Source organism: Notothenia rossii (assembly GCF_949606895.1).
Source record: "Notothenia rossii genome assembly, chromosome: 5".
In the NCBI taxonomy this organism is placed as follows: Eukaryota; Metazoa; Chordata; class Actinopteri; order Perciformes; family Nototheniidae; genus Notothenia; species Notothenia rossii.
Window position 1 is genome coordinate 63,127,408 of NC_136903.1, and position 13,706 is coordinate 63,141,113.

A 13,706-nucleotide genomic window follows, 5' to 3' on the forward strand; every position below is an offset into this window, starting at 1 on the left:
TGTGATTGCCTGGATTCATATTTGTTCTTGTGCTATGAATAAAACCAATGCTGTTGGTATTACTTACAGCAGCTTATCTGCCTCAACACAGGTTCATATCAAACAGTAGAAGTTGCCTCAGGTTCAGCTATAATATGTAATTGTATTTCTATTTAATTATTACAAACAACTAGCTCATAGGCTAGTGGGTACAATTTGGATGATGATGATGAATTCATATAGCCTCAACAGAAAGCCTATTTTAAGAGGAGGTTGATATAGACCTGATATAGACCTGGCAGAGCAGAATCAGATCACACGAGCTGCTCAACAAGCAGTTGTCACTGTAATATACAATGGTAATTCCTAATGACATGCAGGTTACTGTGGGTGTCTGCTATGTGCTGGCTTTCCCCTTTAGTTATAACATATTTTGAATGTATGCTTTTTTTTGGTGCATGTAAAATGCCATGCCCACACTGAAAAGCAAATTCCTTCTGGGATAACAAAAGCATCATCCAATCAATAAAACAAACTAAGGCACATGACAAAAGCAGTTGAAATGCAGTGAAATCAAATCTCATCATCGCTGTTTAATTGTCTGCATCCACGCAGGAGCAATCTCAAAATCTGGGTCGAATTGTATCTGACGAAATAGAAAAGACCCCTGTTATACTCAATGCAATACAGCTCCTTTTCTCTATACAACACATCACTGTTATTCCCTGTATTATATGCACAGACAGACCTGAAGGTAATCACGATTCATTCCTTAATAGGGGAAATAGATTGGAATCATGTGACCAGTTTTGATTGCGCTAAGCTGGTGCCAAATAGCAGTATGCTTGGTGACTGGTGTTAGAGGAACTTGCTGGCCTTGTTGAGTGCTGGGGACAAAATGAGAGAGCAGCTGCTCCAGCCACTCCAGCCTGCCCTGCCCAGACTGGGCCAGCACCGGGTCCCTGTGCTGCCCCCTGAAACCAAACCAGAGGGACTTGATGCTCCCTGGAACCAATGGGATTCCCCTCAAATCTCGAACCCAACCAACATACTAATCAACTTATGTGGAACAAATCCCTTGCAGCAAAACTGGGGCCTCTGAGGGAAATGGGAATGTTCACACAACATGGGGATTCAAAGGGCAATATTGTGTTTTAACGCTAATTTAATCATCTTAATCATGTTTGTTAGATAACCTGCTCATTACCTGGCATTTCAATATTATTATATTTGTATGATTAAGTAGCAGAATTGTGATATCCAGATTCAGATATCCTACGTACACCAAAACACACCAATCAAGGTTTGTTTTTTTGTTCAGAAACATGATTAAAACGTTCATAATTTTGATGAATTTTCAACAAATATTTCCTTGGTAAGTTTGTATAAAAACTTGTTTGGTTTTCCATTGCTTTGTACACTGATAATATACGCTGCCTAAATTGGTTCTGATCCACCTCACAGTGCTATCTCTTACCCACAGAGGGGGCAGCTGAGGCGGTTGTCATTGATCCGGCCTCGCAGGCAGCGGGCACAGAAGATGTGGTAGCAGTCCAACAAACACGGGGACCGGTACTGCTCGTGGCACATGTGACACACCAGGGGGTGGACATTGGCACAATCCACATTAAAGAGGTTATCCAGGTTGGTGAATATTTCTCCTGCCATCTGCAAACAGAGCATGCCAATGATGACAAACTGTGAGAGAAAAGTTTTAAAACCAAGCTTTAATGTACGGTATGGTCCAATTATTTCTGTTAATAAAAGTGAGGCTAAGATGACTGCAATATGCAACACTTTCATGATGATAGTCAGATATTAATAAGCATAAACAATCTTTATTTCTTTGTTGCTTACCTTGTCAGATGTGTAACGAGTGCCGGGGCTTCAGTGACAACACACAATCCAAAGGCGGCTTATAAATAACATCAAATACATTGTCAGCAGCAACATTATAACCAGAAAACAAATGCTATTGTAAATGCAGAAGGCTAGTAACAGAAAGCAGACAGAGCCACTGTCTTGCCTTTCAGTTGTGCTATCAGCTATCCCCAGCAGGAATGAGAGCGATGTAGAAACTCTTCAATAGTGGTCCCTCCGCCAGGCAGCTGGCAGCACACACCTCGTGCCAGCCCCCAGTGTGGCCAAAGTGCATAAGGGACATTTAATAATGCAGTGCCATGGAGATGAAAAATACAGTTGTCCTATTTCTACTGTCACTCTGTTGTTACCTCTTGAACTCAAAGGCAGGGTGACCGGTCGGGAGGTGTGGAAAATAAACCGTTGCAAATATTGTAATCTGCTGCAACATTGAAAGAAGATTACTTTTAATGTAGGCTATCACTGAAGCATTATGTTTCATTCCTTCTTTGAGTTTTGGAAACAACTTTTTAGAAAAAGTATTTCTCATTTAAGCTTAGTTTTTGTTATGTTGCATGAGACCAATTACATAATTTAAGAACAAAATAAGTTTCAATTCTAATTTAACAACAAAAATGTGAGAAAAAGTTCATAACTTTCATAATAATTTCCAACAAACCACATTTTCTTGGAGGGTTAGTGTAAATAAGTGCATATATTAGTGGTAATCATTCGGGGAAATAAATATGTATTTGAAACAACTGCTCAATTAAATTAATTAACTATTATTCATTTATATGGGAAACCTTGTCTCCACATATCTTGAAATGTATTCTTCCTAATTTATTTTCAGCTGACTTCCATGGTCAGTTGAAAAACTATTTTTATGTATTTATCTGAAGTGCTGAACACCTTCCCTGTTAACTGTCAACATTGTGACGTACAAAAAGCCATACCAGTCTTGACTGTTTGATATCAGTTATAAAAAAATACATGTAATATTTCTACTTAAAAAGTTAGTCAAAAACAAGCTCAGCAAACATTTTTTACGTTAACTTAGTTGAAAAACTACCTAGCAGAAGTTGATAATAAGATAAAGTCTGACCTCTTTCAACCGTTTGTGCCTCATCAATGCCCCCGAGGTATAAACAACGTTTCTTGTTTTAAAAAACATATGCATTTGAGCATTATTAGCATTTACGTATGTTACATTTTAAAATATAGCACTGTAAATGTTAAACAAGACTATGCTAAATCGATCTCAGATAAATCGATGCGATCGATGATGCGGTCGGGTATTATAGCGCCTGCCTAGCCTTTGCTCCTTCCTTTTTGCTGAATGCGTGAGCCATGGCCCCGATTGTGAGTAATAAAACGTCCAAATAAACTGTATACAGACGATCTATTTTAACTTGTTTTTTGCACTCGGTGAAGTATATCAAATTATTGTACATCAATACAGGAGCCAGGGATGTTTTAGCCTCTTATTGTGGCTTTGTTTACGGTGTTAGGCTAAAGCCACGTTGGGCTAACTGTTTAATGCTAACGGCAGCTAGCTTTGAAACATCGGTAGTTAAGCTTTATGGGTAATACAAAATGTTGAGGAATTTAACTCATACTGTTTCATTTACAGACATGGGAACATGATGGCAATCACGTATAAGACTATGTTGACAAAAGGGAACGTTATAATATAATTTGCCATTTGGGTGTTTTTTAAAGGTTCATATGCCATGTTGTCTGTTTGTGAGTTTAAGTAACCCTCTCTTTTCCTGTGATAGAAAAAGCAGGTTGTTAGGAAGACAGGTGGGAAGAGGAAGAAGCAGATCCTGAAGTTCACCCTGGACTGCACTCATCCTGTTGAGGATGGCATTATGGACGCTGCCAACTTTGTGAGTACAACAGTTCAGACATAAAAATGCATATTGTCCATTTTACAGAGTGCAACAGCTGTCAGATACACACAACACTTTGTGCCAAACACTGCTGTCATAATCAGTTCTGTCAAGTTTTGTGTACCAACCCTTGCTGTGTATGGCTTGCTTTTTTCTCTGTACACTTGCAGGAGCAGTTCCTGCAGGAGCGCATCAAGGTTAACGGCAAAGCTGGAAACCTTGGCGGTGGAGTGGTGTCCATCGAAAGGAGCAAGAGTAAAATTGCAGTGAACTCCGAAGTTCCCTTCTCAAAGAGGTACAAAACACCATGCAGCAATTATATGGTCATGCTCTTAAACAGCAGTTATCAAACCTTTTCTATGGAGCCTCACTTCTATATTTCCACCCTCCATCACGCATATCCATATACACTGAACAAAAATATGAATGCAACACTTTTGTTTTTGCTCCCATTTTTCATGAGATGAACTCAAAGGTCTAAAACATTTCAGGGGTAGACATTAAGGGTAAAATGCCACTGGCCCTCTGGGCCGGTGGAATTGTATTATCACTGGCCCCACCATTGTAACCACTGGCCCGGAGCATTCGTCCAAAAAAAATCGACTTATAATGAAGAAAATGAACACATTTGTTGCAATAGTAATTAATGCACTAACTACATTACTACTCGACTACAACATTTGAATCATCAGTTCTTCCTCATTTCCTCAATTGTTCATATTTGGTTTATTAAAAATAATGATATTGTGGTCATTGTTAAAAAATGTCAGCTATTATTATGAGTATTATTATTTGTATAATGCGCTTTCTGCCTTCCTGTCATTAGGAGTTAGAAATGTAATGGCTATGTAATAGATTAGATTAGAACCTTCATTCTCCTAAACTGCTGGGACATTTCCCTAAAGCCAATACCTTTTATATTTTCTACTCTTCACTTACTTGTCAGCATAGGTCGGCATTGATGTATAGAGCCGACAGAAGACTTTGTTTATATTGGCATCATATTGAGAGGTGCAGTGACGTGTCCTAAAACCAGGAAGTATAAGCTGCTGGTTTCCTCGACAAAAAGCAATGGGATTTCTCAAAAGGGTTTTGGAAAATAACTGGAAATAAGGTCTGTGGAAAACAAACCTGTTTGATAAATGCACGTTTTGTTCAGCTGGATAATATCCACATGTCGACCCTACTTTTATAATTTTCAAATCATAAATCTAATCGATAGATTATAAAAGGGTTTTAGGACGCGACACTGCACCACTAGAAGCCAACTCCATCGATCAAGCTGGCTGAAACGTTCTCTCCCTCTTCTTCTAATGCTCCCTGTCACTCTCCTTTAACTCCTCAGGTGACTTTCCTTTATTTGAAGATTGTTTTTTGCCCGGCGCTTGGCCGGTTACCGCTGGTATTAAAAACACCATCAGTATCTGGTGTGAGGGTTAGGGTAAGGGTAATGTTGTGAATCGAGTGGCCTATGGTGGTGGGGTTATGGTATGGGCAGGCGTGTGTTATGGACGATGAACACAGGCCACTCGATTCACAACATTACCCTAACCCTAATCCTAACCCTCACACCAGATACTGACTGGTTTTCGGACCCCCTCAGACCCCCCCAATAAAGCAAAAATGCAAGTTTCAGAGTGGCCTTTTATTGTGGCCAGCCTAAGGCACACCTGTGCAATAATCATGCTGCCTAATCAGCATCTTGATATGCCACACCTGTGAGGTGGGATGGATTATCTCGGCAAAGGAGAAGTGCTCACTATCACAGATTTTTTTCCGATTTGTGAACAATATTTGAGAGAAATGGTTATTTTGTGTATTTAGAAAATGTTTTAGATCTTTGAGTTCATCTCATGAAAAATGGGAGCAAAAACAAAAGTGTTGCGTTTATATTTTTGTTCAGTGTACTTACATAAACGCATATCTAGACGCTTCCCTTGCTTGCAGATTCTATAGGGCTTGTCCATAATGAATTCATCATGGCAACTTTAGTGTGTCATATCTTATTAAAAACTTAAATGACACACTTTAATGTGAATGCATTAAAATGGCACTGCAGCATGCATCTTGCTGTGTCGCAGCATCCATTGCTTTCAAAATATGTTCTCATGACGCTTTTGCACAAACATAACGGGTAACCAACTCCCTGTGAACAAACAAAGAAAATGTCTAGTCCCAGGGTGCTCCCCTTTTATAACTCTGGGCTCTCCTTGGGGTCCCGCCCTGCATGATGGGAACCACTGTTCTTAAAGAGGGTGATTCTACCCAGGCAGAAAATATTCCATGTGACAAAAACCCATATGTCTAATTTGCAGATGTGTTAGTACTAGTCTCCCTGACAACCCGTCCACACACAGGCATGAAAAAAATCTTTCAAAGCTTTGCCCATTCACTTGAATGGGGTGACGTAGAAGATTTTTAATCTTCGCCAAACTGCATTGTGGGGAGCGGAGCATGGCTTTGCAAGCATCGTGAGCATCAAAAGTTGAGCAATGTTCAACTTTTGATGCTCCCGATGCTTTTGAAGCTGGCATCAGCCAATCAAATCCCGTTTATGCAAATCCCGCCAGTACAAGCGCTAGCCAATCAAACCGCGTGCAAGCTGGGACAGCCAGACCGCAGTTCATTTCCTCATATTCCAAACGAGAAATTACGGTAGCAAATCACCCGGTTCTTTACGACCAGAAATATTTAGCGGGATACAAACCGGAGGAACCAGGCATGGAGTGAGGTGGCAGAGACAGTGGGTGAAACTGGTAGGTTTTCGCCTGTTTGGGGAGTTTATATCCAGTTTACTTCGTTGTAACATTGTTATTGCTTTGTATGTCGGGGGCGGGAGATTCATGTGATTGGTTGTTGGTCGCGTTGCTCGCAAAAAATCGCCAAGCTTCAGACACGCCCAGCATCAAGATTTTTCAAGATTATTTTCATGCCCTGTGTGTGGACGGGCCGTCAGCGGTTTGGTCATTAGAATCTCTCAGTGCAGTAATCTTTGAACGAGAGGAGACTGCAAAATCCTAATGAAATTCATTGAATATAAATGTTTCAATGACATTTGTGTAACCGGCGACTGAGTAGAACCCAAATACATGTATTAATTATCATTATCTGTTCTTTGATATTAGTAATACACCCGCTAAATATGAGTGGTCACCGGTCACTCTGGCCGATTCTCAAATGGGGTTTTAAAAGGTTTAGGGTTTACCATAAATGAAAACTGTTGTCGGCCATTTGTCAGTCCACATGCCACGAGTTAAGAACTGAGTTGAAAATAATTTAAAAGGTATATCATCCTCAACTGCATTTTTGCTTTTACCACGAATGAAACGAAGATGGTATAACCAGATTTTCAGTTGGATTAAATTGCTTAAAATGGTCTTCCATAAATATAAGCATCTATTCTGATCAATGTTTTTTCAGTTACTTTATTTATATGAATATGGACACATGCATTTGGAATAGTTTCATACATGTAAACTAGTATGTTACGACTTCTGTCCAAAGAAGGCTTTTTAAAATGGAAAATAAAACTCATTCTTGCATACAAGAAATAACATTCTGAAATAATATTGAAAATGCAGTTTAGAAAAGCATTAATAGAGTAATAGTGGTTTTAACACATTTGTAGGCATTTAATCACTTGTGCGATCCAATTCATATACTACCTTACTAACGCAATATGCCAAGATGTCCTTCATTTGGTAGCACCCTGCAACAATCATTCAGTATTTTCTCGCTGTAATGGCTCAGTCCTTTGTGCAGGGGATGTATAGGTGGAAGAGGTTCAAGGTGCACTGTTATAATGAAGTATTATGTCCTTATTGTTACACACTGTATGCAACAGTACATACTTTGTAAGGGCAGCTTCTGTTTTTACAGAAGCCGTTTACCTTTTTTAGTTTACCCTTTGGAAATGGGATATTTAAAGTCACTTCAACAAAATCCAAAGATAATATCTGAACTTACCTTGATAATTGTGTTTTTCCATCAAAATAGTCAAGTAGAATTGATTATTTATATATTTTGTTTATATACATACAGGACTGTCTCAGAAAATTAGAATATTGTGATAAAGTTCTTTATTTTCTGTAATGCAATTAAAAAAAAAAAAAAAATGTCATACATTCTGGATTCATTACAAATCAACTGAAATATTGCAAGCCTTTCATTATTTTAATATTGCTGATTATGGCATACAGCTTAAGAAAACTCAAAAATCCTATCTCAAAAAATTAGAATAGTTCCTCAGACCAAGTAAAAAAAAAAGATTTATAACAGCAAAACACAATCAAACATTTGAAAATGTCCATTAATGCACTCAGTACTTGGTTGGGAATCCTTTTGCACGGATTACTGCATCAATGCGGCGTGGCATGGAGGCAATCAGCCTGTGGCATTGCTGAGGTGTTATGGATGCCCAGGATGCTTCAATAGCGGCCTTTAGCTCATTAGCATTGTTGGGTCTGGTGTCTTTCAGCTTCTTCTTCACAATACCCCACATATTCTCTATGGGGTTCAGATCAGGGGAATTTGCAGGCCAATCGAGGACAGTAATGCCATGGTCAGTACACCAGTTACTGGTGGTTTTGGCACTGTGGGCAGGTGCCAGATCATGCTGGAAAATGAATTCCTCATCTCCATAGAGCTTTTCAGCAGACGGAAGCATGTAGTGCTCTAAAATCTCTTGGTACACAGCTGCATTTACTCTGGGCTTGATGAAACACAGTGGACCAACACCAGCAGCTGACATGGCTCCCCAAACCATCGCTGACTGTGGGAACTTCACACTGGATTTCAAGCAACTTGGATTTTGCTCCTCTCCAGCCTTTCTCCAGACTCTGGCGCCTTGACTTCCAAATGAAATACAAAACTTGCTTTCGTCTGAAAAGAGGACTTTGGACCACTGTGCAACTGTCCAGTGCTTCTTTTCCTTAGCCCAAGTCAGACGCCTCTTCCGTTGTCTTGAGTTCAGAAGTGGCTTGACCATGGGAATACGGCTATTGTAGCCCATTTCCCGGACACGTCTGTGAACAGTGACTTTTGATACCTGGACTCCAGCTTCAGTCCACTGTCTTTGAAGCTCCCCCAAATTCTGGAAGCGACTCTTCTTCACAATGCTGTTAAGGCTGCGGTCATCTCTCTTGGTTGTGCAGCGTTTCCTGCCACATTTCCCCCTTCCAACAGACTTTTTGTGGATGTGCTTTGAAACTGCACTCTGTGAACAGCTTGCTCTTTGAGAAATTTCTGTTTGTGTCTTACCCTCCTGATGGAGGGTGTCAATGACGGTCCTCTGGACAGCAGTCAGATCAGCAGTCTTCCCCATACTTGTGATTTAGTTTACTGAACCAAGCTGAGTGTTTTTCAAGGCTCAGGAAACCCTTGCAGGTGTTTTGAGTTAATTAGACGATTCAAGTGATTCGTTGAACACCCTACTAGTATACTTTTTCATGATATTCTAATATTTAGAGATAGGATATTTGAGTTTTCTTAAGCTGTATGCCATAATCAGCAATATTAAAATAATAAAAGGCTTGCAATATTTCAGTTGATTTGTAATGAATCCAGAATGTATGACATTTTTGTTTTTTTAATTGCATTACAGAAAATAAAGAACTTTATCACAATATTCTAATTTTCTGAGACAGTCCTGTATATAGTCTTTTTTGATTATTTAATACTCTCTCTCTCTCTCTCTCTCTCTCTCTCTCTCTCTCTCTCTCTCTCTCATATTCATATATATATGCATGAATACGGCAAGAAGACTTCCATTTCTCTTTCCGAGTTTGGAACTCCACCACCAGAGGGTGACTCTACCACTGTCTTTCTTACATGGAAAACTGAGCACATTACCTCTATATCATCTGGGGCTAGATGACGATGATAATAATAATACATTTAATTTGTAACGAAAATAGGGTTGATTTAAAATATAGCTAAATTCACAGGGTTGCAGGTGATCATTGGATATGCCAACTTTCAAAAGTTATGTTTGACCTTATTTAGTCCACCCCATTTGTTTAAGCATATTCAAAGACTGCAGACCTTCAAACTGCCTGCTGCTGGTTTAGAGTGTATAAATAATGAATTAGTTATAAATATAGAAAACTGTTTACTAATGTACAATGTCTGATGGTTTCCCCTTACCACCTCCACTTGTGCAGGTACTTGAAGTATCTCACCAAGAAGTACCTGAAGAAGAACAACCTGAGGGACTGGCTGCGGGTCGTGGCCAACACCAAGGAGAGCTATGAGCTGCGCTACTTCCAGATCAACCAGGATGAGGAAGAAGAGGAGGATGAAGATTAAACTTCACGCAACTTCAAATACTTTAAATAAAGTTTCAAAAGAGACAAGACAATCTGTCTTTTTTTTTTATTGTTAAAGTGCTTTCATTTATTTTCTTTAGGCATTGTCACAAACGGTACAATTTGAATATGTACATACAAGAGTGTTACTGTTGGCATCTTATTTAGATGCAATTAAAACAAAACTAGCTCTTTTTTGAATATATTTAAGTTTGTTTCTTCTTTGGTAGTTGTTAAATGTTTTGTTAAACCTAATTTCTGCTTTAGTACTTTGAATGCATCTGAGCAAGCAATGCAATTTGCATTAGCCTAAAATGTAACGATAGATCTTTGCATTATATAAATTGAGAAAATAAGGTTAATCAAAAATAATTAAGCTGGTTATAATTAATAGGCTACATTCAAACGCAATCAGGACACATTGAACCGTAATCTCTTTGCCTGCGAGACACTCAGCCCTTGATTTGTGTATTTTTGATGGATTAAGTGAAGTTGAGGCTCTTGCTCTCTGTGGTGAGCTCTCTGTGGGGTATCCTGTGTTACAGCTGTGGTAACCTTGACAACAGTTAGACCACTGGCAGTCAGTGCTCCTCTCGCAGCAGGCACCCATCAGGCTGCATTTGTGTTTTTTGTGTCTGCTAAAAAGTGCAACTTTGCAGTTAGGGAGCCTGATACTGAGGGGGGTTTTATCCACATAAGGCGCTAATTGAAAGCATAAATTAGACCAAAATGTATTAACTGACACGGAAATGTTCACTTAAGACATAATGTTGTTTTTTTAACTCCCTAAAGTCCGGATTCATATGTATAGCCGGGCATGTGAGTGAATATTAAAGCAGCAGAAGTTTGTCTCTATTCTCCGGACTTCCAGGAGGAATGTTCCGGCGACAGGCGAGGCAGAGTCCGCCTGTTAGTCGCACATGGTGCTGCGTCGCCAGGTGTTTTTTGTTGTTGCACACTACTAGTTAAAGTGGCCACTAGTAACTAAGCGAGCATGACTAACTAGTTGTGGTTGAAATTATGGGATGCATCGTCATGGCAACAGACCAGACGTCACAATCTGGGCATGTGTGTTCCATTTTTGTCTTTCTTTTTCAGACTGCAAGACCTGGATAGAGATCAGTGGTAAATATTATTTTTAATTTTTTACGCGTGAAGAGAAAGCCCCAGATTCACTCCAAAATTTAAAAATAAAAACATGTTTTTTAACTGAGCGACGAATACATTTGTTTTTGGGTGAAGCCTGGGCTGCGGCGTCTGGAGGGTTAACTTTCAGTATTCTCAGCCTAAAAGGGGGCTTTGGGGGCTATGAGATAAAGATGCCGGGGTCGCTGAGTAATGAAGACGAGGGACAAGACGACATGGATTTTGAAGACGATATGCCAGGTGAGGGAAAAGGGGGGAGGCGGGGTGTCCTTCACATTATGTTTGCGCCGCTACGCCTTGAATGCGGGGAAAAGGGCTTGTCCTGCGTTCCCGAGACCCGAGAGGAAGAGGAGGGGTGGGGTGCAATAAGCAGAGTCATGCTATTATTTTCTGCACGACCTAGTGTCTTAAAGGTGGGAACAGGGTTTTTAGGGTTTCAGCTCTCCCACCATCCAGCCTGATTTGCGGGCATGATGAAAACCCTGCTGCATGTAGGCTGTTTTTCTCCTCACAGGCTGCATGCAAGTGAATGGCTTTTACCTTTTAGACAAGTTTGTTTTCCAGAGATATGTTTTTAAATCATGACAATGTATTCCCCTGCTGTGATTTTTCTAGAATGTGTGCCTATGCTTTAAAGTGGATTTGCGCTACAGTGACAACATCCGTGTTGGTTTTGTTATGGATGATGTTCTGCTCTTTCCACTTGTGATCAGGAGGCTGCTCTAACTTTAAATGTTTTTCCAGAACTGCATGGCCGCAGAGGTGTGAAAGCCACGTGTATAGGCTACAGTAAACAGTGTTTGTCAAGTGTGGCTTGGTGCTTCTTGACTCGATCATGTGCACTGTTTATGGTTAGGTCCCCAACAGCCCCTAAGCTCTGGGTCGGGCACTAACTGAAATGAAGTGTAACCCACATTCTTGACACAAAGCTCACTTAGTTCTCATGAAATGTTCATGAAAACCACATTGGTGCAATATTTCATGCTGCTGTTAAATTAATCTGTCAACTACTTTGGCATGGAATCATTAGCCTACATGACATTTTCACAACTTAAAATGTCAAGGAGCATGATGCACAGAGAATGATATCCTCTTATAAGTGACCCGTCTACAAGACACTTGCCATATTGTGGTCATTTCGCTTTCTTGTTTGTCTTTTTGGAAGTTGTCCATTCTTCCGCATGAGTCTTTGTCCTATAGAATATCTGGTTAAACACTTAATTGGTTAGAGAACCTTTAAATTCACAAAAATATATCTTTCAAATAGTTTGAGATTTCAATTTTCTTCACCGCTGCATCCCGACTTCTGCTCCTCTGGTGATTTTTTCCAATGGTGGGATCAGCTAAAGGCTACAGCTGCCATGCCTTTGAACTTAAACTGCTAACTGGGATGTCTGTCATGCTGAGCCCAGAGCCGGCTTCAGTCGAACCTGATCCTAAATTGCTGAGGATCTGCTTCCTGCTCCAGAGTGTCAGAGGCTGAGGTTATGGAGTGCATTCTACTGGGCAGGAGAACCAGACATCTTTATGCCATGGTGTCAGTATGGCTGTAGTGCAATCAATAGATTCATATTTTATTTTATTCCTTGCAGTTTGCTGCAAGCATTAGATGATTTGATGGTCTGATGTCAAGGGCAAGACTCAAACGATGCTGTATTGTTTTGCCCTCTTCTCTCCTTTTATACCACAATGTGGAACAGTTAAAAAAAATAGATGGAAATGGAACTTAATAGCATATAAAGCCAATTAAATGTTGTCCCCAGGCCTGCCTGCTAAGTGGTGATATTATTTTTTAAAAACAGATTTTTTTTTTAAATCTAAATGAAGGCCCTTTGTGGATTTAACAAAGGAACATCCATAGGCCTTCCTGAAAAAGGTACAAGAATAAGTAGAATCAAAATTATGAAATCTAATGAATAATTTCCACCAACATGGTTGCCATGGTGCATATCTTGCTAATTTTTCATGCTCGTTTTAATGATCTTGAGCCTCAAAAGCTTGTTATTTTCGTACCACTTTCACAACAAAGGGGAGACATAAAATAAATTATAGCGCTTATCATCGGCACATCATTGTTATCTCTTTCAATCATATTTTCTTCTCCTAAATACACACAATGTTTTTCATAAACCAGATTAATACTTAGAGTATTGCGTTGCGTAGTGTGCAGTATGGATAGATAAAGACAGAGAGAGAGAAGAGCAGTGTTGAGCGGTTGAAGCATCATCTCTGACGGCCAGCCATAGCCTGGGGGAGAACACAAGCACTGATGCGTGTCCCCAATAACCCGGTAGTTGGTTAAACATGTATAAGAGAGGAAATGTACAATTTATTATGGCAGGTGAGGGAAGATTTGTGCGTAGTTATCCAGTTTGAAAAATCAAAACATTTCCATGTGTCCTTCTTAATTTGATTTGTCTCCGCATAGACATAACTCTGTGTTTCGTTGGCTACATCAAAGGGACACTTTAACACTATTAACCCTTATAATATGTAGAAATTAAAATCAGACACAATTATA

At 39.7% G+C, this 13,706-nt stretch overlaps 2 protein-coding genes across 7 annotated transcripts in view; both read left to right on the forward strand.

Annotated features, from left to right (window-relative positions):
* LOC307039121 (large ribosomal subunit protein eL22-like) overlaps positions 1-10,092 on the forward strand; it is a 42,401-nt gene extending 32,309 nt beyond the window's left edge. Inside the window, exons 2-5 of one of the 2 annotated variants that reach the window (XM_079680935.1) lie at positions 1,463-1,623; positions 3,621-3,731; positions 3,905-4,029; positions 9,896-10,092. In XM_079680935.1, coding sequence (XP_079537061.1) covers positions 1,463-1,623; positions 3,621-3,731; positions 3,905-4,029; positions 9,896-10,040 — 542 coding nt within the window. In that variant the 3' untranslated portion in view covers positions 10,041-10,092. Of the gene's footprint in view, positions 1-1,462; positions 1,624-3,153; positions 3,202-3,620; positions 3,732-3,904; positions 4,030-9,895 lie in introns of those variants that run through there. The other variant, XM_079680936.1, reaches the window with a different exon arrangement.
* Positions 10,093-10,919: 827 nt separating this feature from the next.
* chd5 (chromodomain helicase DNA binding protein 5) overlaps positions 10,920-13,706 on the forward strand; it is a 72,058-nt gene continuing 69,271 nt past the window's right edge. For 3 of the 5 annotated variants that reach the window (XM_079680925.1, XM_079680926.1, XM_079680927.1), the window contains exons 1-2: positions 10,921-11,164; positions 11,282-11,425. In XM_079680925.1, the coding sequence (XP_079537051.1) occupies positions 11,065-11,164; positions 11,282-11,425 (244 nt within the window). In that variant the 5' untranslated portion in view covers positions 10,921-11,064. Of the gene's footprint in view, positions 11,165-11,199; positions 11,426-13,706 lie in introns of those variants that run through there. The other 2 variants (XM_079680928.1, XM_079680929.1) reach the window with 2 other exon arrangements.